Source organism: Strongylocentrotus purpuratus, unplaced genomic scaffold, assembly GCF_000002235.5.
Source record: "Strongylocentrotus purpuratus isolate Spur 01 unplaced genomic scaffold, Spur_5.0 spur5_contig_829, whole genome shotgun sequence".
Classification (NCBI taxonomy): domain Eukaryota; kingdom Metazoa; phylum Echinodermata; class Echinoidea; order Camarodonta; family Strongylocentrotidae; genus Strongylocentrotus; species Strongylocentrotus purpuratus.
Genome location: NW_022145534.1, coordinates 89,141 through 112,676, shown reverse-complemented (window position 1 = coordinate 112,676; position 23,536 = coordinate 89,141). Strand labels below are relative to the sequence as shown.

General features: G+C 36.5%; 1 protein-coding gene and 1 long non-coding RNA gene across 4 annotated transcripts; one reads left to right on the top strand and one right to left on the bottom strand.

Annotated features, from left to right (window-relative positions):
• Positions 1 to 1,989: 1,989 nt before the first annotated feature.
• Positions 1,990 to 15,063, top strand: LOC100891034. Of its 3 annotated transcripts, none has more exons than XR_004063807.1 (5): positions 1,990 to 2,075; positions 9,297 to 9,435; positions 9,966 to 10,052; positions 11,224 to 11,285; positions 12,021 to 15,063. It is a non-coding gene; the product is annotated as an E3 ubiquitin-protein ligase Hakai (long non-coding RNA). The 3 variants fall into 3 exon arrangements; XR_004063812.1 differs by having other exon boundaries at positions 2,008 to 2,075; positions 9,226 to 9,435; XR_004063815.1 differs by having other exon boundaries at positions 2,009 to 2,075; positions 9,312 to 9,435.
• A 105-nt stretch (positions 15,064 to 15,168) lies between these two features.
• LOC594801 (testis-expressed protein 264) lies at positions 15,169 to 22,773 on the bottom strand. The gene is made up of 3 exons (XM_030983424.1): positions 22,366 to 22,773; positions 20,020 to 20,241; positions 15,169 to 19,559 (listed from the first exon to the last, which is right to left on the bottom strand). Exons 1-3 carry the CDS (start codon positions 22,615 to 22,617, stop codon positions 19,254 to 19,256), a joined length of 780 nt encoding a protein of 259 aa, XP_030839284.1. The 5' UTR covers positions 22,618 to 22,773; the 3' UTR covers positions 15,169 to 19,253.
• Between the last annotated feature and the right edge of the window lie 763 nt (positions 22,774 to 23,536).

Below are 23,536 nucleotides of genomic sequence, written 5' to 3'. Positions count from 1 at the left end.
GCACTGGACAGCTCGCGCTGAACTTCCCCGTGCCTTCCCCGCCTTCCCCCGTAAACCCTGTCGTACGGTTTCAACTTTCACTTGCAGTTCTCACAATCACATTCTAGTTTCTTCTGTTAAAAATAAACAAAGAGTGTATTTTTTATTCAATCCTCACCTCAAGAACTACCTCTTCGTCATCTGTATCCATACCATTCTCCATTTCGACAATCTGAAATCCGTGGTTGCAGCGATTTAGGGCTTGATGTTATTCTTCAAACACTTTAACATCCGGCAAATGTGAAAAATTATATGGAACGCCATCTATGGTTTATATTCGTTGCGTCTTTATTTAGGCGAATATCAAGTACATGTAGTTATTTATTTAAAGAAAAACAAATCCACACATATTTATATAGTCAATACAAATATATTCTTTCCTTGTTACAAAAAAAAAAACATATTAATTCTCAGCCCAGCCTAGCCCTATTCATTAATTTTATTTCTCACATCTCCAATTCTTTTTCGTACATAACATAGTTTATACGAAACTGCAACATAATTATAACAAAGCTTTTTTTATCATTTGATAAGCAAAAATAAATACAACACAATACCTTGTTCATTATTTCACAATGTAACGGACGAAAATATATCACAATCACATAATAGAAAGATATTACCGGCTATACACTGTTATTTTAACCCCAAATTGCCAAAACTAGAACAAAACAATGCCCCCTTTTCAGAAAAAGACTGAATAGTTTAAAAAAAGGAATATATATAATAATGAGTTTCATATTTCTCAACATATTATACGGAATAGAAATTTGAGTTTTTTTTTTTTATTAAAACACGATTTATCTAAACCCTGTCCCTTAATTGGACTTAATATCCGGCCCCTCCCCCTCCCCTCCCCTCCCCTCCCCTCCCCTCCCCTCCCCTCCCCTCCCCTTCCTCATTTCCTTAATTCCCCCTCCCCCCTCCATTCTAATTGTGTGGATAGGGAATGCAGTCGGATAAAGGTTTCTTTACAATGTCGAAATGATTTTGGTTGTTGACTTCGTTCCACCTCTACTTCGCTCAGGCTCCCAGTTTTCCCATTTTCTCAGATGTAGGGGAAATTTATTTCTCATCAGTGTCAATTTTTTTTTCCTCCATTCACCTCCTGCGTTTAATTTTGTCCATACTTTTTTTTATTATAGATGACTCCGTTCTCTTCCCATGAAAATCAAATACTTTACCAGGAATTAAAAAGTGATCTACCAATTGGGTCATTTCCTTGATCAATATTATGTCAGAACTTTGTTCTCTTAGAGATCGAGGAGGATGAGATGCTACAGGGTCGATCGGAGGATCCGAGGAGGGAGCTATAGGAGCTCGAGTAGGAGGGAATATGGAGCTGAGCTATCGAGGAGGAGGAGGAGGAGGAGGAGCGCCTTGAGCATGTTCATGTAAAGGCGCTCAATAAATACCAATATGTATGTATGTATGTATGTATGTAGGAGGAGGAGGAGGAGGAGGTAAGGGAGCATTTTAAGGAGGGAGAAGAGGATCGAGGATGAGAGAGGAGGAAGAGGGGAGGAATAAGAATATAGAGGAGGCCAGAGGTGGGCTGGAGGAGGAGGGATTGCGATGAGGAAGAACTTGAAGAAGATGAGCTAGAGGGAGGCCGCTATATAGAGAAGGAGCTCAGAAGCTACCCAGGCCCAGGTAGAAATTCCCCACTATAGAGGAGGATTGAAGAGAGAGGAGGGGAGTAGGTTGGGGAGGGTTAAGCTGGCCGAGGGGGTCGAGGAGGAGGAGGCCGGAGGAGGAGGAGGAGGAGGTGGAGGAGGAGGAGGAGGAGGAGGAGGAGGAGGAGGAGGAGGAGAAAGGCCGAGGGGGAAGAGTTTTTTTTTAAATTTTTTTGGAGACTGTGAAATAAAGACTACTAGTATTTTGTTGCATGAATCGGTTCCAATTAAAGACCGCGACTTGTCGGTTTGTTTCACAATCCGGCGCTCGCGTGTAATATAGCTAATACACTATTCATGATATCCGAGTTATCCGACAGACCCGCGGCGTAGCAGTTGACAAGCGTGCACTTTACAAAGGTAGTGTAATGTAATATTTATGTCTTTTAGCAAATTTGAAGTACAATTATTCGAATCGGATACATTATAGGTAACATAAAAGTGATAATTTGTTTTAATTGGCCTTGTGCCTGGAGATAACTGAGAAGAAAACGGTGTCACATCAATACATTTGCCCACATGCTGAATTTCGTGTGAGCTGACATAACCTGGCCAGCGTTTCTCGAAACCGTCATAACTACAAGTTCACCGACATCCCATTGAAACGCGTGTATTAAGTTTAACACGCGTTTCAATGGGATGTCGGTGAACTTGTAGTTATGACGGTTTCGAGAAACGCTGCCCTGACAAGTTTGACAGCTAATTGAATGTCTGATGATGATCATTTGTTTGATTTACTATTTTGTCACCAATCTGTTCCATGGTCAGTCCTGATAACTTGTTATGTTGTTGTAGAGTAAACGGTATAGCCACAATCAGGGTGCAACTATTCTACGTACAGTGTTACGCATCTCTCCTGGAAACACAAAGTCATTTAATCAAATATCTTGTGGCCTGAAATGTTGGACCATATGAGTTCTTCATCAGGCAGCAACTTTTTTTGGAATTTCTTTTGTGTTGGCTTTGTGAGAGTGGTAATAGAGGGCCAAAAATACCACTTTTTGGCTGTTACGCATTTGCACTTCAAAAATGTGACTTTTTTCATAAGGTGTTACTGTGGAATTACACAAGATATGCCATATCTTTTCATGCCATCTTATAGTCCTTTTTATCTCCACTCAGTATTTTTTACGGCTTGAGAATTGACCCAAGAATTGCGATACAGTGGTTACTTCTGTGAATAGAGACAAGCGTAACGCTTTTTTGAAAAACAGCTTTGTGTATAATTTTGCCTCTATAATTCATATATTTTAGCATTATATCGATTGGTAATTGGTTATATTTTCTGAGTAACATGTTGTCCTATCATCAGAAACTAAAAATCAAACAAAGATACAAGCGTTACAAAAATATATGCCCACATTCCGATCATAAATTTTGTCCGGAATTTCCTGTAGTGTCCGTAACGGTGTAATTCCTGCTATGTGAAAATATTTCCAAATTTTGTATATACTTAGCATTGTGTAACTACCTCCGGGGACTAGCTGTGGTATATTAATATTCAGCTAAGCATAACAGTTTTTTTGTTGCAATTTAATGAATGGCATTTGTAGTGTCCGTAACGTATGTAGTGTCCGTAACACAAATTACACAAGTCTGTGATGGTGTAAAATCACAGCTTGATAACTAAATACTACTAATTTGCAATTCAAATTTGATTTGATACATTTACTCTTCTCAATGAATAACAAAAATCTCTTTTCCTTGAAGGTTTTCTCCTGGATATGATATTTCGCAAACAAATAAGCTATTTTCCCTGAATTTAATTTAAAAAAAATAAAAAAAATTAACTTACGAGTAATTTAATATCAATATTTTATTTAAATAATATTAGTTAGATGTAATAAAGTATCAAATTAAATGCATCATTGTGTATTAGTTTCAATATCGAGGGTAGAAAAGAGTAGGAGCCAGTGTTACGGACACTACAGATCTGTGTTACGGACACTACAGAAGGAGTAATATCAAGGCCTGCAAGCCAAACTGTACCTCTTTTTCTGGATAACAGTGTTCTAAAATAAATGTTAACATTGTAAAAGCTGTCTATGACATCAAATATGTATGATGCATGAGAAAATACAACATTTTAATCATTCAATTGCCTACCTACAAAATGTATAAGTCACTACATTGTATTTTATGTCCACACACACATAAAGACCTGGGTCGGTATTCAATTCAATACGCATAAGTAAAAAAAATTACCAAGTAAATGGCTAAGTTAAGTAATTTACTTATCTCGTATTCAAATCGCATTTTAGACTTATACTTACGTAAGACAAAATCTAAGTAAAATACTTACTGATAAGCATTGTGACGTCACACGGTCAATCAAAGTATTTGCACAATATTTTATTGATGCATTGCAGTAAATGCGCGCTGATATAATTGTGCGCAGGTTGTAATACTGCGTAAGCAAACCATATGCCTGCCAATCAAGGCCTCCAAATAATTGGCTTAATTCTGGTAGGAGTTGACTTAAATATAGGGTAAAATACTTACCGGTAGCCAAAAATTTGAATTGAGTACCAGAATTGGCTAAGTATTTTATCTAAGCCAAATACTATAAAGTAAAAAGCTTAAATTTTGTACTTAAGTATTGAATTGAATATGAGCCTAGGGCGCACACCAGTACGTGTATGACTAGTGTCTCCTGAGGACTATGGAAAATACCTTCTTTGGAGGACACCCCCTTTGAGGGGATTTACATATAAATTATGAAATATCTCATCGTCTACGTTTTTGCTCGCAATTTCTCTTGATAAATTAAGCTCACTATTTGATGGAGAGAGAGAAAAAAAAAATTAAACTGAGGTCGCTTTTGACTTGTTTACTGACATTTATATATATATCTGAGGATTTTATGAATACTGGTTTAATTGCCACCACTAACAACAATTACCGAACATCTGAGGATTATTGAATAAACATATCAGAAATGATTATTGATTACACCATAATTTTGAATATATAGTAATTATCACTTTAAAAAAAAAAGGCTTTATTCCTGTTTTAAGGTTTTACAAGTACACCACTTAGTTGGTCGAAATACTCTTCATAAAGTACAGACTGTGGTCTTTTTATGACCCCAAATTTTTCAACGCTATTTTGACGAGTTCCTAAAAAAGGGTTCTAAATATACTGAATATATCCTGCAGCACATACATGTACGATACGAGGACAATGCATGCAGTGCAATCTTCTCCAAACGCACATTGAATCCTGCACCACATACAAAACTGTAATATACAAGGACACATGGGAACTTTCTTTTCCAAACATATTGTTTTTCGGTCTCACTGAGCAAATCTTGTAAGGTCCTATGAGATGCATTTATCTTTTCAGAGTTACTTCTCAAAATAATGAAGTACATCGTCTTTTAAAAAATCTATGGTTTCCATGCTTAATAGGCTCACCTTGATTATGCTACATGATGTACTGTTTTATCCTCTTTTTTCTTCTCTTCTTCCTTTTTTTTAAATTGTATTGCTCACGATCAATTGGGCAAAAAGAATTTCCGTTTCGGTTTAATAAAATTTGGAGTGGACTATTAGGCTATTATTATTATTATTATTATTATTATTATTATTATTTCTAATTCTTATCCTTCAAGTTTTCTTTATTCTTCTTTTTCTTTTCTTAAGTTATTATCCTTTTTATTCTCTTCTTCCTTCTTTTAATCTTTCCTCATGCGTTCCTTCGTTATGTCATTTTTTTAATGTCTTCTTTCATCTTCCTTAATTGTCTAAATAGTTTTGCTTCTTTCAATGTTTAAAAGTGAGCAGAGAAGATGGAGAAGAAGAAAAAACACTTCAAATTCGGCCACCCCTAGAAATACATAGAACACTGACTTATGTTTTCTGCTTCTATTGAAAGGGTGGACTTCCCTTTAACCCTAAAAGGGCCGGGCTATTTGAGGTCTTGATATGTCTTGGCGCACCAAGATCTCGGCCGTGAAACGTCCGATCGCCGCGAAAATTTGCACGCATGTCAAGTCAAGTGTATTGAATACTATGGTTAATTTAATTTTTTGCATATGTATGGTAATTTATGAAAATAAGGTCATAAAATTCACCTGTTTAGGCGAGGCGTCCAAGCAGGCTGTCGCCTCACGTATTGGCGCATCGAGGCTGCAATTACGGCCGAAGCCTGGCTGGGGCAATTATTTTTCACTTATTAACCCAGCCGGCTAGCGCCAGGCTGGGATCTGAGGCTCGGTTTCCATTCGAAAGGCGGCAGCCGGCGCATGCTTTTGAATGCCATTTCCTACCGCCAGCAGTAGCCGGCTGAGCTAATTTAAAAAATGCAGCCAGGACGCACAAGTGCAGTTAGCTGCCGCTGGCTGGTATATTTATTTTTGACGCCTCGCCTTACCCATACATCATATATTATTTATATTTAAGTATTCTTTTTCACTACATGTATTCGTTAGACCATTTGAAACAATAATACGATAATGATAACAATTTTTGGAAGAGCTAGGTTATTCCTTATGTCATCTCTTATTTTGATAATTTCTTATGTATTTCATTGTTTTTTCAACTTCTGTATTTTATTTTATTCTTTTTATTTTTTATTTCTACTTACAATTCAACTATTTTGACTCCCAAAACAAACACCAAAACTTTAAACAAGACCCAATAACCAATGTTTTATCTCTTTTTAGGAAAAAATGGCATTTCCATATATGTTTTGTACACAAACCACGAAAATCAATTTCGGGCTGACATGCAAAGACAAAAGGTCATGTGACTTTGTAACTGTACCCCCGATTTAAAAAAAAATTGTTTTAAAAGATGTGCAAGACTCGAAAGAAAAAAGTCAGCGAGCGGCGGGGCGCCATCCGTATGCGTTCCCGAACAATCAGAAAAATCGCGGAGGGGGGGGGGGGCGTGCATAATGGTCCCCGGCCTTATTAGGGTTAAGTCCTATCCAAGATACTTGGTAATGAGGATATGAAAAGATACTCTCTGTTGGCCTCAAGATATGCAGCAACAACATATGATTGCAGAAAAAAGGCAAATGGATTAATTATATATTGCATCAAAGAATAGCATGTACACTATAGTGTATTACGTATAAAATGTAGTGTCCGTAACATCCTATAGGATTTTGTACATAAGTTATTTTGGACAACTTATGATATGAAACGAGCCTTCCTAGCAATTTGATTTGTTTTTATTTGTATACAGATGGGACTAAAGTTTGTAATTTGTCTCATTTACCAATGTTTGGTTGGCTTTTAAAAAGTTTCAGGTTTTGAAAAAATGTCATTTATCAGATTTGACCTTGTGTTACCTCTGATGTGCATACTGCATCTAATTTATGGACTGAAGTGAGTGTGAATTGTTTTATTTTTCACAAATTGCCGAGAAATTCCCCCAAAAAGTGCAAAATATTTGAGTGTTAAGATAAATAATGCTTGAAAATTCCATTTTGGTAGCTTTGTGTAGTGTCCGTAACATCCCGTAGGATTATGTACATAAGTTAGTTTGGACAACTTATGATATGAAACGAGCCTTCCTAGCAATTTGATTTGTTTTTATATGTATACAGATGGGACTAAAGTTTGTAATTTGTCTCATTTATCAATGTTTGGTTGGCTTTTTAAAAAGTTTCAGGTTTTGAAAAAATATCATTTATCAGATTTGACCTTGTGTTACCTCTGATGTGTATACTGCGTCTATTTCATGGACTGAAGTGAGTGTGAATTGTTTTATTTTTCACAAATGGCCAAGAAATTCCCCCAAAAAGTGCAAAATATTTGAGTGTTAAGGTAAATAATGCTGAAAAATTCCATTTCTGTAGCTTTGTGTAGTGTCCGTAACACCTACCACCCCCTGTGGTGTTGATACTCATAAAATGATAACCAAGATAGTTTCCTCAAGGATATTGCAGGGTATTAACCCCAGGGTATGGATGAACAATTTGGCGTTGATGAAACTGCTCTATTGCATACTTTATTTTTGGACCCAAGTGCAAATGGTTTTGCACCCTGATTGTGGCTATACCGAAAGGAGCCCGTAATCGGCCAGCCCCAGTTTTCGGCCGATTGGTTGGATGCAAGGTAAAATCACTCTAATACATCGCATAATAGCATAACACATATCCCACACATACCATACCATGCCAGTGTCACTGAAGAACCACATTTGCAATGGAAAATATATCCTAAAATATCACATTTTAGCGATGTAATCGCCGGTCCCGCTACCCAAATCTGAAAAATCGAGTATCTTACGCGTGTCTGTAAGAAATATGGGTACCATAAAATGAGCTTTATTTCAAGTATTTTTCAGATTTAAAGCCCGATTTTGTGCTGGTCGCAAGCTCAAAAGTATCTCATCGCATGTATTAAATCAATGCAGCCGCACACCGCGACGCACACACGATATCTCTGTCTAATTCAGATTCCAACTTCCGATCACCGCTGTGCCCGTCTTCGGCCAGGCGAGCACCAGGGAGCTCCGGCGTGGGATACCTGCTCCGCCCGCTTGTGCTGTACATCAGCGCGGAAACGCACGGCGCGCGCGAGCGCTTCCTATTGACTTTGTACATGCGGCCGTAAACTGAAACGCTCGGCCGATAACGGGCTCCAAAACAGTGAAAATTGAAATGAATATTGTCATGGCAATTCGTGATTTTTTTCTGGGATTCTTTTTTTGTTTAAATAATAATAATATTTGCTTCATGATTTGAACAAGAAATGATAATAAATAGGAAGTAAAGAGTCCTAAAAATAGGATTTTGTCTTAAGTGGCCGAAAACGGGCTCCTTTACTCTAAGCGTTATATGGCAATAAGTCTAGATCTAGTCTAGATTTTTTAATCTCTAAAAAAAGTAAAAAGTAAAATACTTTTTTTCTTGAAAATTTATCATTTCGATTGACTTTTCTCTATTTTCTGTTTAAACTTTATTTGTTTGTGTACTTGCAAGGTAGAGACGTTACAATAGTGCAAGTTATGCAATTCATTTGTCTTTTAACAAGTGGAATTTTAAAAATGAAATTTAGAGAGTAAAGGAGGGAGTTTTGGCCAGAAGCAGTTTTCGGCCAGTCCGTTGGATGCATGGTAAAATACACTCCAGCAAATAGAGAGTCAATGCTAAGTAATGTGTATTGACCTCTAGCACTGCACTATGTGTTAATAGGCAGCATTTGAATACATGAATAGTCAATACACTTACAACACACAAATGCACACAATCATGCCGATGCGGCTGATCGGTAGGGTCATGGATCTAGATCTATTTTTGTTCATGAAAATTAATAAACTTCTCTCTTTTATTTAGATCTAGTTTGTCCGGTTGTCCAAGTAATTTCAATAACCTGTGTGTTTGTGTAGTTTTGTAGGAGGTGTATACTCTTGTGAGTCTTGTCTTTAAATATATTTTTTCCTTCTCAATGTTGAATATTTATAGACAAGAGGACAATTTTCAGTCTGTAAATTTGAATCTGTGGAATATTTGATCCAGTCTAAGAAGTTCTATCATTTTTATTATTTTTGAAAAGAATTCAGTGGAATTAAATTCATTTGAACCTCTAGACTGCTGTGAAAAAGACTTTTGCATCATTTATTGCAGAGGGCTACATAATAGGTCAACCAAGTTCAAGAAGCGCCGAACAGGAGTCTCTCTGCTTGCAGTCATGGACTCACATAGTGAGATGTATCCTCAACGGTTTGCTATGCATCGAAACACCCCACTAAAGTGGGACTACAAGGTATGTACAATATTACTTACTACCCTTTTCTTCTGGATGCACTAAAAATATGCAGAGGTCTTCAGCCAAGTTTCCATGTCAATCTGTCATCCAATTTTCATCTTTCTTCTCAAATATTTTTAAATTGATGACTTTGCAGTGTGAAAATGTCAGATTGTTATGGTCATATTGCATCAACACCATGTTGATTTCATCTTCCCAAGGGTGAGAATAATTGTTCATCACATTAAATTTGTTAGGACTGGCTTTAAAGAAAATTACAGATGTAGCAGTGATAGCGGCAGATGGTAAAGAGGTTGTAGGTAACATTACAACAAGGAACATAACAAATTTCCTTTTTGTGCCAGATTCACTATAGTTTCTTTCGTGGACTCAAAATAACTGGCTACATGTATTCATAGAGTACCAGTACTCCGCTTCTGTGTAAAATCTAACATCTGTTTGTGTCTGCAACAGACTGCAAGTCACTACCGGGTATGTAATATTTCTTTCATTCATTCCATTTCTATTTCTTATCGACCAATCTTCAGATGAATCTGGTCGGCAGAAAGGATCAAGATCCCAAACTTCACAACTGTGAGAAATGCAGCTTTCCTATCATGGCATATGGCAGAATGGTAAGTGCTGAAGAAGAGCAGTGCAGTCTAATCTACATGTTGTATTACATTAGAAAAGGATACCAGGATGCCTACTTTGTACATTGTATTGTGCAAATCAGAGATCTGTAACTTTTCATAAAGGATGATAAAGCCATATATATGGATTCTTCTCAATAATCAACACTTTGTTAAAGGGATAGTTGAGTTCTGTTTTCAAACCGCAAATGCCTTCAAAGTGCGTGGTAATTGCTCTTATTCTTATCTATGACATTTCTAGTGCCCTTTTAGAAACTAAAATTGCTATGAACGTAATTTTGGACCCCAAAATGTGTGAAATTTAGCCAATACGATCATACCCATTCAGCTCCACTTAAAAAAAAACATGGTGACCGTTAATTAATTATTTAATTAAAAATAGCAATACATGGGCCGGCTAGTTGTGCGTAATATAAGCAGCACAAAAATGCCAAGAAAAAAAGCCAACATCAGCATTGGCTGAAATACGACGTAAACGGCATTATTACGTTTTTTCAATGGTTTTTTTCCAAATTTTTCAAAATATCTAATATTTGTGGTGGTACACAAGTATTAGAAATTGTTATATTTCAGCCGTCTCAGAACCGATTTTAATCAAACAGATGATTTTGTCATTTAAATATTATGTTCTTTCAAATTTGACACTCAGTTTTTCATTATCTCACAAAAAAATTATTTTGTGTAGTGCCCTCTGCAACAGAACTCAACTATCCCTTTAAGTAGTACTGGGCTATGGCATAATAATGTATATGCTATTGTATACATGAATTTTTGTGTGTTTAGTTATCTTTTGATCTCATTCTGCAATTAAATCATGACAAATAATTTTTTTATTTTATGATCATGTCAATGATCATCAGAATGAGTTACAATAGAATCATATTTCCCAACATCATACATGTATATTTGCATGCAGATCTTCTAATTTTACCTCAGTTTTGATGCTGTTTAGAATGCAAGGCAATTTTTCATAAATTAATTGAAAATGAACTTTGACTGGGTCTGGATTACACAAATTGTCAATGTTTTTGGATGCAGTAACAAAAAATACATATTTCATCAATATTTCAGAGTTACTTTCAGCTATTTTTAGCCAAATTTTGATCGTCAGATAGTTCTTCATCTAACAGTTTCCCTGCCTTGCTTCCTATAGATTCCATGCAAACATGTGTTTTGCTTTGACTGTGCCAAGGCCACGGACAAGAGTTGTTTACGGTGAGTTCTCTCTGAATTTAGTTTATCATGTGCTTCTGAATGCTATAAATTAAGTCATATCTCACCTGTGTTGTCAAACTATAAAGTATAATGTCTGTTATCGCCAAAACATTAATTATGCATATATGCTAGAAATTCATGAATTTAGACCTGTTGGATTGTCAGTTATTAAAGAGAAGGTTGAGTTCTGGGAAGAGGTGAAAAATAATTTGTGAGCGTTATCATTCTTATTATGCAAGTGTGGAAGAACATTGGATAAGACATGTTCCCTGAAAAGCATGGCTCTTCTAATGCCTTCATATTGTAAATATGTCATGTAACATCGTAAAAATCCAGGGTCAGATTTTTACGCCACATGTTCGTGTAGTCCCATATACATTTTTCTGTGTACAGTGTTTGTAACTTTACTAAGACTTGGCCAAATTTCTTATCATTTTGATGATTCCAGAACCTTGCAATACACACAAATTCTTATATGCTAGATGATCAACCTTTTCTGATCGATTCCACACCGTTTCTTTCACAATACAATCGCATGACGAGAACTCAACTTCATCTTTAAGTTTAGAATTTAGCATAAACTTCATGCCAAAAATGTTTGGGGTCAAGAAACTCTGTAAGCTCCTTGTTCATATTGTTTGTTTATTCTATATGGATACTTGTAAGTGGTGCTATCACAGAATTTGTATATATATATATATATTTATATATATTTTTTTATTTATAAAAAAACAGATGTGAAGACCCTGTACAGCGAATAGAGCAGTCTCCTCTTGGTAGCATATTTCTCTGCGCCTATGGAGCCCCAAAGCATTGCCATACAGGATGTCGCAGAACTTATCTCTCACACAGGGATCTCTTGGCCCACATCAACCATCGTCATACTCCAAAACCTCCTAGTCAGGTAGTATCATCAACCACTTCAAGTGGACCTAAGGACCAAGGCCATAGTACAATGTCCAGAATGACCGATCCAAGATCCGATTCCAGGAGTGACCCGCGTAGTCACCAGTCGTATGTTTCATCTCACCAGGATGGATACCCTGGCCCCACTCCAGCACAGACTTCTCATATCATGCCAGAGCAGATGCAGTATGAGCCACGCTCATCGGAGGGGGCGAGCAGCCAAAGTGGACCTGAGGATTACCATGTCAATGTGCCAGTCAGGAAGTCAAATCTCATCACTGTCCCTCTGCATGACAGTAGCAAAGACTACCAGCAGTCGTCTCAGGTCCATGGTGCAGTTGTGTCCTACCCATCACAAGCTCCAATAGTCCCTGTCCAGCAACAGCATCAAGGCCCACCTCCGCCCCCTCCACCACAACATGTGGCCTACCCTCAACATCTTCCTCCATCGACTGGTTCCCATGTACCTATCTCTCACCCACCCCCAGTCTCTGGTTCATACACAGGGCCACCGATCAGTGTACACCAAGTGATGCACATCATGCATCCACAACAAGCCCCAGTCTACAGTCAGGGAGGTGTCCCACCGCCCAGAATGAACCAGCCCCACTATGACAATGCCCAACGACCTTCTTTCCAATCCACACCCCTCCCTGGGGGGAATGCACCATTCCCAGCCCCTGGTGTACCAAGATGGCCAGTTGGTCCTCCTCCTACTTCCAGTATGCCCCCTCCTCCACAAACTAACATGCCACCCCCACCACCCCCATCTCAAGTTCCAACCATGGTTAACCAGGTACCCTCCATGCCACCTCCACAGGCTCCACCAGGTGCTAGGCCTGAGATGGGACCTCCGCCCCCTCCTATGGGACCTCCAATGACTGAAGCACCTCGCTATCACGGCCAGTACTTCTCATGAGAGAACACTGATGCACAGAACATCATGATTGTCATGCCCTTTTAAAAAAAAATTGTCATCAATGCTGTGTAAATACTAAATAGTTTTGATTTTTGTCAGTCAGCTGAAAAAATAACTGTGTTATTGATGCTTTACTTATCTATTGCTAGCTTAACTCCAAAAAAGTAAATGAGTGCCATGCATTCAATTATATCAACTTAAAGCCTGTGTTCCATCTACAGAATGCTTTCTTAATCATGAGCATACTTGTTTCAATTGTCTTAGTTGTATAATTTGTTTAATTTTTTTTTTTAGAGTAGGGGGGGGGGGGGGGAGGATAAAATTGCAGAACAGATAGCCATTATAACAATCATAGCAAGGGTAGTACAAACTAATATATTTATTTGATGAAATCAAGAAAGAACATGACATCTCAACTTAAAAAAAAAAGACATAACATCAAATGCCTAATAACAGATGTCCTTTTTTTTTAGTAATGATCATGGTGTTAACATAAATAGATAAACTACCGGTATGAAGGTTCATTAGGTAATTTAATTAATGGATCATTCTGTGTTGTTCACGTTTTTGCTTCAAGCCAAGTGTATTTTAATAATATGTACTTGTATTATACTGGGATCCAATTATACGGCATCGTTTAGCTTTGATACGCCATGGTGCTCTTTTTTGCTCATGATGAAGTTATAAATGCAATGTCCACAGCACTCAATCAAGATCTCCATCTTTGTATCTAGTTTTTTTGTTCATTGTGCATAAGCTGGCACCAGGTCTGTAACATAAGTATTTTTCACAAAATATGTTGCCGTTTCTGACTGCAAAATATTACTAGATGAGTTCCATGCAAGCCGATACTTATAAGCAGCATGTAGATAAGTTCTATTGATAATACAGAGGAATTGAAAAACCATAAATGATAACTCTTGTGTTCGAGATAAAATTTCATTTCTTTTAGAGCAATATTTCATTTGATGTTACACGCAGTTTCAAGCCATGAAATTAACATGAAATGTTAATTCATGTGTTCTCTAATGTCTAGTGTATATTTTATTTATTTTTTTGCATTCTTTTAAAGATAGCTACAATTTGGATCATGTGCATTTACAATTGATACCCTTACCAAGTTTTGTATTTTTTTAAGTATGCACAAAAATGATTTGGCCCAGTTTATGTTTTTTGAGAATGTGACATATTAAAGCTTACATCTAAAAGTATTCAACAAAAGCCCTAATTCAACCAATCCACCTTTCATTCTTGAGTTACGAAAAACACAAACAACATCAAGTTTACAAGGGGTGTGAGTGGTTCAGTTGTTAACTGTATACATGTATGTGAATTAGTTTACTTCTGCTTATGAAGGAGTGTTTGTGTAGTCCTTGTATGGGCAAGCCCAAGTTGTTGTGTCCCAAACTTTACCAAGTACCGGTATTATAATTTTTTGTTTTATTTGTCACATAGTGAATTTGTTGATTATTACAAGAGAAAGCATGCAAAAATGAACATTCAAGCCTAGGCTACTGTCTGAATACACAGGATAGTACAAGGTGAAAAAATAAAACACATAATCATACATTTACCAAAAATAACCCCGGATAAACATACAATTGACAAAATACAACCAACATGTCGTATATAATCACTAAGTAAGTTTGGGAACTTGGAACATAGACATTTCTGGAAAAATATGTATTTTGAGATATCAAACGCTTCTATTGTATGTATGTCATTGTATGACAGAAATAGGAACAGTTTTGAAATGTCAATTTAATGGAACGTCTGTTTTTTGTGGTTGAATCATTTGTAAAGACAAAGCTTATCAAGTATTTGGGATTATACATGTATATATCTGTTGGTGATTTAAGATTACTGAATGTACCGGTAGTCTCATCAAGTAAAACCATTTAAGCAACAGTCAGTACCTTGATTAAAACTAAATGCAGAATTATTTGACCAAATTTGAGTGTATGTATTTACTTACTGAAGTATGCTGTATGTTCAAAAGTGAAGTAGCAGGGAGACTTTATGTAAAAACTGAAGTAAAACTAGACAAGGAGCCAAGGATAATCTTTATTTTCATTTTTATTTCACTTCTGAACTTCAAAATATCATATCAAGGCTAACATCAACACAAGTCAATGCAAAGCATAGCATCCCCTCGCCGGGTACAAATGGCCTATATACGTCAGAACAAGTTACCTCCATTAGACTATACTATTATGAGGGGATAATAAATGAAACAGTTTTTTTTTTCTTTCATATACAGTTTTGCCTTCACATATAGACTCTTTAATTGTAACTACCAACTTACCTCCACCAAATCTACATCACAAAAAACAGGAGTAACATGTTAATGTATTGGGGGTACATAAATGAATGTACGAATATCAATTTAACCTGAATTGTACGTCATAAGTAAAGGCAACTAAAACTTTTCGGACGTTGTCGTATTTGGTCCTTAAATAATGCCACTTGCTTAAAATTTGATTTCCCATTACGTTGGTCGAATGGGAAGAAAATTGTTGGTACACAGGTACACTTAAGTATTCATTAATAGTGCAGAGTAAGCAAACACTAATTTGCTACTCAAAATTTGTCTATTTATAAGATGACATTTTTGGGGCTTGATATGGAATAGCATACATGTAAATACAATCTTTTACTTTAATCAATTTTTGTTTCCTCATCAATATGTCTGATAGTGAAAACAGAACACAATGATGAATATTTAAGGTAAAGTATAAAATATATAAAGTCCAAGGATTCATTTCTTTTTTGTCATGCAAAGGATGAGATAAGTAGTGAACTCTGAAATTATCAATTTTCTTGACATTTCATGTGATCTAATAGGGCTCATTACTGTCATCATGTGTACTCAAATCTTTGAAGAAATCTGTATACCTTTAACTGGCCTTTATCATGTTATTTTGTTACTACCTGTAATCAGAATCTCACAATTTACAACAGTTTTGAAATTTGGAGATGAAGGACATTTTTCTTTTCCATGCACTGATCTCAGAGGTGACTTTTCATGGTATCACACATGTATTTGCAATTCTGCATGCATTTTATTGCACCCTTCTCGTTCACTTCCAGACACAAATTAGATATTTACAGTTTTCAGATTTACATGGGGTAAACAACCAATAGAATGCCTGTTCCTCTCTTTAATACACAATTAAATATTTGAATTTCAGAAAAATTAAAATAACTGCAAGATATAGATATTAAAACTCATTAAATCAAAGCAGCCACTCAACACTATCAAACACTTTTTCTTTTTACTGTAACAGAATTGCATACCCCATGTATGAACGTACTGTTAATCATGTATAGAAATGTATCAATTTAATTGTACCGCGGTTTATAAATCTTTACAAAAATCAAAGTACTGTATTATTTCATTAGTAGATTTATACTCAATATATTATCTGAAAATGAAAGAAGGCAAAATAAATGGAATAGTATGTCATCTAACTATTTGACCTCATCTTAGCTGCTCTTTCTTACTCCATTATGCAGTGTGCTGAGATCGTACTTATAGACATTAGCATTTTTTTTTTAAATTGACACTATAAAAGAACCCAAAATAAATGGGGAGTAGTATGTCATCTAACTATTTGACCTCATCTTAGCTGCTCTTTCAAAATTCACTATGCAGTGTGCTGATATTGTACTTAAAGGCCTTGGAATTATATAAAAAAACTGATACTATACATATACTATATGTTCAATAGCAGTGATCTGACACTTGCTCCGGCGACAATTTCTCTGGACTTCATTTGGTCAGAAGGACATGTATAAGGTTAGGCTAAGGATTACAATTTGGTTTAAGGCTAGGTTCAACTAAAGGTTAGGGGGAGGTACATATATTGTCAGGTCCAGGGTTGAAGTTGACACAGGAGCATACATCATACAACCACAGTAATATATGAATAATAAATGCATTCACATCAGAATATGAAAATGCATACCTTGCAAGATAAGGCTTCTTGCTGATTTTACATATGATGCTAATTTAATGTATGCTTTATAATTGCTCACATGTACATAAAAGAAAAAGTGGGACCTTCAGTTTTAGGTCCTATCTGAGGGACAGCAATGTATATAATTGAAGAGTAATGCCTCATCCAGTAGCACAAATGCTATGATTTGGACTTGAACCCTCTCTGGAAACTTGACCACTGCTGTAATCATTGCACTATCCTCATCTTCGCACCTTGTATTCCCTTAGCCAGTGGCTTTAATAAAACAATGCCCAAGTGTAAATTCATTACATTTCAAGCTTAACATTCAACAATATTGACTTGCACTACATATGACCCAAAAAATTAGAAAAAAATAAGAAAGAAATAATAATATAGCAGTTAACTGACACCAAATACACACTATTCAAAGACTTGTCCCACCTATCACTGTCGATTTAGATGACAGCTTTTATGGTGAAAAATTCTTTTAGAAATACACAGGAAGTCAGGACATTTTGCTAAAGCAAGAATTTGGAAGCACATTTAATCTACCTGTAAAATATCAATTGGAAGAGGGAATCATGCTACTTTAACTTTGGTGCTTGTGGGCAAGGTTGATATCATTTGATAACCAAAAACGTGTGGCATACTTCCAGTAGAAAATGGCACAACTGCATGTAGAAACTAAAGATACTTAAAAAATAAGGTATATGCCATAGTTTTAATCAAATATAATGAATTTTGCATTTTAGCACAAATAATACAGAAGACCTCAAATCATTCAATCTGCAAACATAGAAATTACAATGATTTATTTTTCTAATATTTCTCATTTGGAAAGAAAGTGTCATCAAAGAAGTTTGCATGCTCTATTAAAAACAGTTCAGCCTTCTGAAACTTCAAATTAAAATTTATGCTCACCATATGTACCTAAAATATAGACCTAAAATACATGCTTAACACATGTATGAGAAACACCTACATCACTGGTTTGCTTCTTTGACATCTTGTTTAATTACAACATTTTTTAATTTTCACAAATAGTGACCGACTTGTATCTCTGAATTTGCGCTTAAAAACTAAAGCAATTCCAACCAAGTTAAAGGCTTCTGAAATTATACATGTACTGTTAAGGTACTTGAAGACAAAGTTATAATGTTACACAAGTTATCATGTCTTATCAAAAACTCAAAAGATGCCCCCCCCCCCCCCCATGAAGAAAAAAAATATATATATGTAGAGGTAGATTTCAAAACCAACTAGATCATGTATTGAGCAGAAACTTAAACCAAACAGGTTACAAAACATTGAATGTAAGAGTGTCAAAGTCAAATCAATATTTGAAAGATTAGACATGTCAGTTAACTAGATCAGACACAAATTCACATTTCAAGCAACTCAAGCAAATGTGATACAATACATACGATACAAATCCCTGGACAAAATGTATCATAATTACAAATTTTTAATGTTGATAGCAGAAATTCTATAAACACTTAAGCTGCTTCATATCTTTTCAAATGCTCAAACCAATATCACAAATTTATGGTTGAATCCATATTCATCCCATGTTAATATCATATAATTGCATACAATATACTTGACCGGGTAGGTCAGGTTTTTTGTTTTGATACTGGATAACAATACAATGCACTTGCCAAACCAATATACTGTACATGTATGACAAACATACGGTATTACAATCACATTATTCACAAAATAACATCCATTGTAAATTGCAGGAGAGATGCTGCTGTGATGAAATTAATCTCTAAAAAATGTCAGATGCCAATCTCTCATGATATCAATTTTAATTTCATTTGCATAAACAATAAACATGTATATATGTTTATAAGAAAATACACATTTAACTACATTATAGCAACTTTACAATAATCACCAACTGGTTTACATGTACTGCTCACTGCACCATGGCTTACATGTATATTACAAATATTTCTATAAATGCCGTCTACGAGCACATCCTTCGAGTGTTACAAATCTTCACCTTCTATAATGACAGTGATACTTTACAAAACGCCACTTGAAACAAAGTGTAAGTTGTAAATTAAGTATCTTTTAATGAATTATTACACTTCAATAACTTCATAAAATCAACAGTGACATTTATCATCAGTTTTGTACCAGTTTTATATCAATATACTGTATGTATCAGCAAAATTAAATTTCGTTTGCAGAAGCGTTTGGTTCTTCTTCCATTTCACCTTCTTTTAGGGATAATTCTTCAAAGGAACTTTCGCTTCCACTGCTTGCATCACTTCCATCTGATGATGTCATGGTACTATCATCCGGTAGGGCAGATTCATTTTCTTTTCCATCACTTTCTTGCAAGCTCTTAGCAATCTCCTCCTTGGCCTTTTTCGCTTCTTCTACGTAAAAATCCTCTTGCTTGGACAAAGGTAGCATGTATTGGATCTCATCTCCCGTGTAGACTTCGATAGCTGGATGAGCACATAGCTTACGTTCCTAGATGAAATAAAGGGGAGAGAACAAAAAAACATAATGTTTAGTGACAGGGGTCTCCTCTGATAAAAAATCTCTTAAATTGTTCCATAAGTTCCTTATATCAAAAAGTGTTTCAAGATGATGCGAGTGCCGGTTTGCATGTATACGTGTAGATATGTATAGGTTTGTAGAACTCTTCTGTAAATGTGACATTAATTAGCATTTTTAATATCAACATGATGTAAAATAATTTGCTAAGCAGAAATATTTTCTACTAAAAAATTAACAATTGTATGAGTTGATTGTCAAAAGGAATGTAACAAAAAGAAAGATATTAATTTATTTTTAAAGTTGGCTGCACTTAGTACACTATAGTAATTTTTAATTTTGATTTCATACCTAAGTTTACGATTTAAAGAATTAAATTCTTTCCCCCATCTCATTTACACAATGAATGTCTATAAATTGAAACAGTGATTACCTCTATGTATTCTCCTAATTGGGGCCATACTTTGGCAGTTGCAATATAACTAGACAGGGTCCAAATAAATGGAAACGAGCAAATGACTGCATGGTCTACAGCTGGGAAGTTAGTTAGCTTGAACTCGTGCTCTACAAGTCGAGCTTCTACTTCTTTGTCTACTTCACTGGTCCCCTCGCTGAGAATGGTGCCGACTATATAACGCTGGTTGTAGGATTCCACCTGTGGAAAGTTTGGAGAGGAAAACCATGTGTATATAATATTAAGCTTGATTATATCAACTTTGAACATTTCAAGTTTTCCGAAAGGAGGATTTTACAAACTTTACAATCAAAATTAAAACTACATGATGTAATTAGAATGTACTCATTTACATGTAATATAGCATTAGACATTCACGGTTTATCATGAATAAATGGAGACTGTACCAATGTCTTAGAAACCATTATATTTTAGTACTCTACTAAGTACTGGCATATTACCATACCCAGTGCTTGTCAAATTCTGTGATGATTAATAAAGTGTAAGTAAAAACAAGGGGGGGGGGAGGAACAATTAGCTCTACAATTAAACTGTCGCCTCTGAAGCTTTGCATGCATGCCTGGCTGAAAGTATGAAACCACCAATCAGTTTTTCGCACCGTCTTAGAAAAGTCAAATTTGGATCCATCATTCAATTGTACAGGTGTAAGTTAGCGACTGTAAATTCAGATCCTCATCTTCCTAATGTGAATTACATGAATTTAATGAGGATCTTAGATTACAGTCACTAACATCACACGCCCGCATGCCTGCACACCTTCGTCGGTACGATATGCAATTGTGCAGCGGTTTGCCGTGAAACCTGTGAGAAAGTGTATAGGTCTACCGTATTATAATATTCAAGATTAAAGTTTATTTTATTGGACTGGACCTTGGGGAGCACCTATATCGATCATTATTTCATTTGACCGATGATTCCCTGCCTTGACTGACTGGATTCTTGAACTGATTGAGGAAATTTTGGATACACAGGATAAGTCTCAGATTTCAATTAACATTCATACTAGACAATGAGGTGCGATCGTGTTGGAACGCACTCGAGATGTCCGCAAAAAGTGAACGAGTATCTTTGTTTTCGGGAAGATACTCCAAAAGAGATAAGAAAATTGACATGAAACAGGAAAGAAACATTACAACTTATAAATTATAACAATTATTTGAACCAGGGGCGGCGATCCCACGGGGGATGGGGGGGACACGTCCCCCCCTCAATTTTTTTAGGGAGGGATCGTCCCCCCCTCAAAATTTGAAAAAAGTGCCCCCAAAAATGTATAGCAAATACTGACTAAAGATTGCAACACACTTTTAGGCTCTGGAGGGCCCAAGAGTGTAGCGTTTAGACAAATAAAAATGCAAAAATTTTCTCACTCAGCAGCTACGCTCCCTCGCATAATATCCTTCAAAATGTATAAGTAAATACCGAGAAAAGTGAAGTGTGGAAAAAGTATATTGCTTGTTTTTATACTATAGTTTTGCTATGGAATGTAGTTTTTTGATACAACCAAAACTTCAAAACCTGTGAGAGGATAGTAACTTCCATCACCTTCACCCCTCTCATTCACTATGCTCCCTCGCACTTGCGTATTGATGGTGATGGGGGGGGGGGGGGAGCTTGGGGAAGTTCTCCCTCAAAAAATTAAATTCAAACGTGGTTTATTTCTAGTTCAATACCAGTGATTTACAAATGTTGCTGAAATGGCATTTTTCCCTGAGCTTCCGGGGGCTCTGCCTCCTGGACCCCACCAATTAAATGCCCTGAGGCGGTCCTTGGATGCTCATCTGATCGTAATTACATGCCTAAAACCCCTGCCCCATGGATGCTCATCCGCCCCTTGACCCCCGCCAGGGCTTTGTCCCTGGACCCCACGCCAATTTACGCTCCATTGCTTCGCTCGCTTTGCTCTACCTGATCGTAAATACTTAGCCCCCCTCCCTACTTTGAAAAAAACGTTGCCAGGGCCTGCGTAACATGTGAGAGTGGTGGTAATGCGGTTTTATCTACCCCCCCCCCCAACGTTTTTGCTCATTACGCCACTGCACCCTCGCCCCTCACATTTCGTCCCACCCGGTCATGAAAAGAAATCGCCGCCCCTGATTTGAACAATTGATGAAGATTTAGACGTTTCTAGGCCTAGTTGTTTTTTGGTATATTTTACTTTTAGTAGACTCTAGTTCTAGCTAGACTCTAGACTAGATTAATTCTATTCTAAGTTAGTTCCACGCCGGCGTTACGGTTCAAAGTCTTGATACGAAAGTACTGTACATCAGCGTAAAGAAGATCGAGTGAGTCTGACTCTTTATATACCTTCTGTGGATCATCAAAGTACACACCAATGCAGCGCAGATCTGGAGCTAGACTGGCAACCTCTGAGAACATTGGTCCACATTCGCTGTATGGTCCCCTCGCAAACTTGTATGCTACACGTACATTGGCAATGGGAGGTCGGCCAGTGTTTACATCAACCTGCCGGAAGATGCCTGTGTGCACAACCAGCAACGCGATGGTCAATATCAAAGCTATGACAAGTGCGATAATGCCAAGAAGTAGAGGATCCATGACTTCCTCCTTACTCAGTTTGATCTTGATTATATCGTTCTTCAGACGACGGCCCTATGCTTTTTCATAGGTCATACAAGAAAAATGTTTTGTTATTTCTTTTCAGTGAGTTGGATGTAGAACTCTAGGGTCTATTGTTGACGAAATAATGAGCTCCTTGAAACTTAACTATACAAATATCCGGTTCGCATTTACGGTGTAGGTATCCGTAGTAATTACCGGTCCTAGTTTACTTCTCAGACCATTAGTAGACAAAATTAATGGGAGTGCGCGCGAGTACAGAAGCTTAAATGTAAAATAATAATAATTTCATTAACTTGTAGTCTTGTGTTTCAAGTAAATGTAGGCCAAAGCCTCCTTTCAGACTCGGTAATTTTGCTTCTTTGTTTTGTTGTATTTTATTTGTTTGTATTTGTAATTTACCAGACTTATTTGCAAAAAGATGCTCAACACAAAAGGCTGACTTATTACATTTTTATGTCGGTTGTTTTCCGGGGGAAGGTGTAAGCGGAATGTTGTAAGAGTGTAAACTCTTTTTGAAAGTGGGAATGGGCGGCAAGCTTATTAGCTAGAGCTAGGGCTAATGACCTGGAAAGGGTAGACAATCGGTCATTTGTACCCAGGGGAGCCGGAAGTGGGGGGGGGGGGCAGGATGGCGATCGCCCCCAAACGAAAAACGTGGGGGGGAACGCGTTTTCGCCCCCCCCCCCCCCCCCCAAAAAAAAAAAAAAAAAAAAAAAAAAATTAACAGTAAAAGAATACAAATTATTTGTATTTTTTAACCGAAAAGAAAGGAAAAAAACACCCTGAATTGAATCACATAAAAAATATATTCCAATAAAAGAAATAAATGTCTTAAACATTCCGCATGCCCTTATATTTATCAATAGAGGATTTTATGATAGCAATAGGAGTCGGG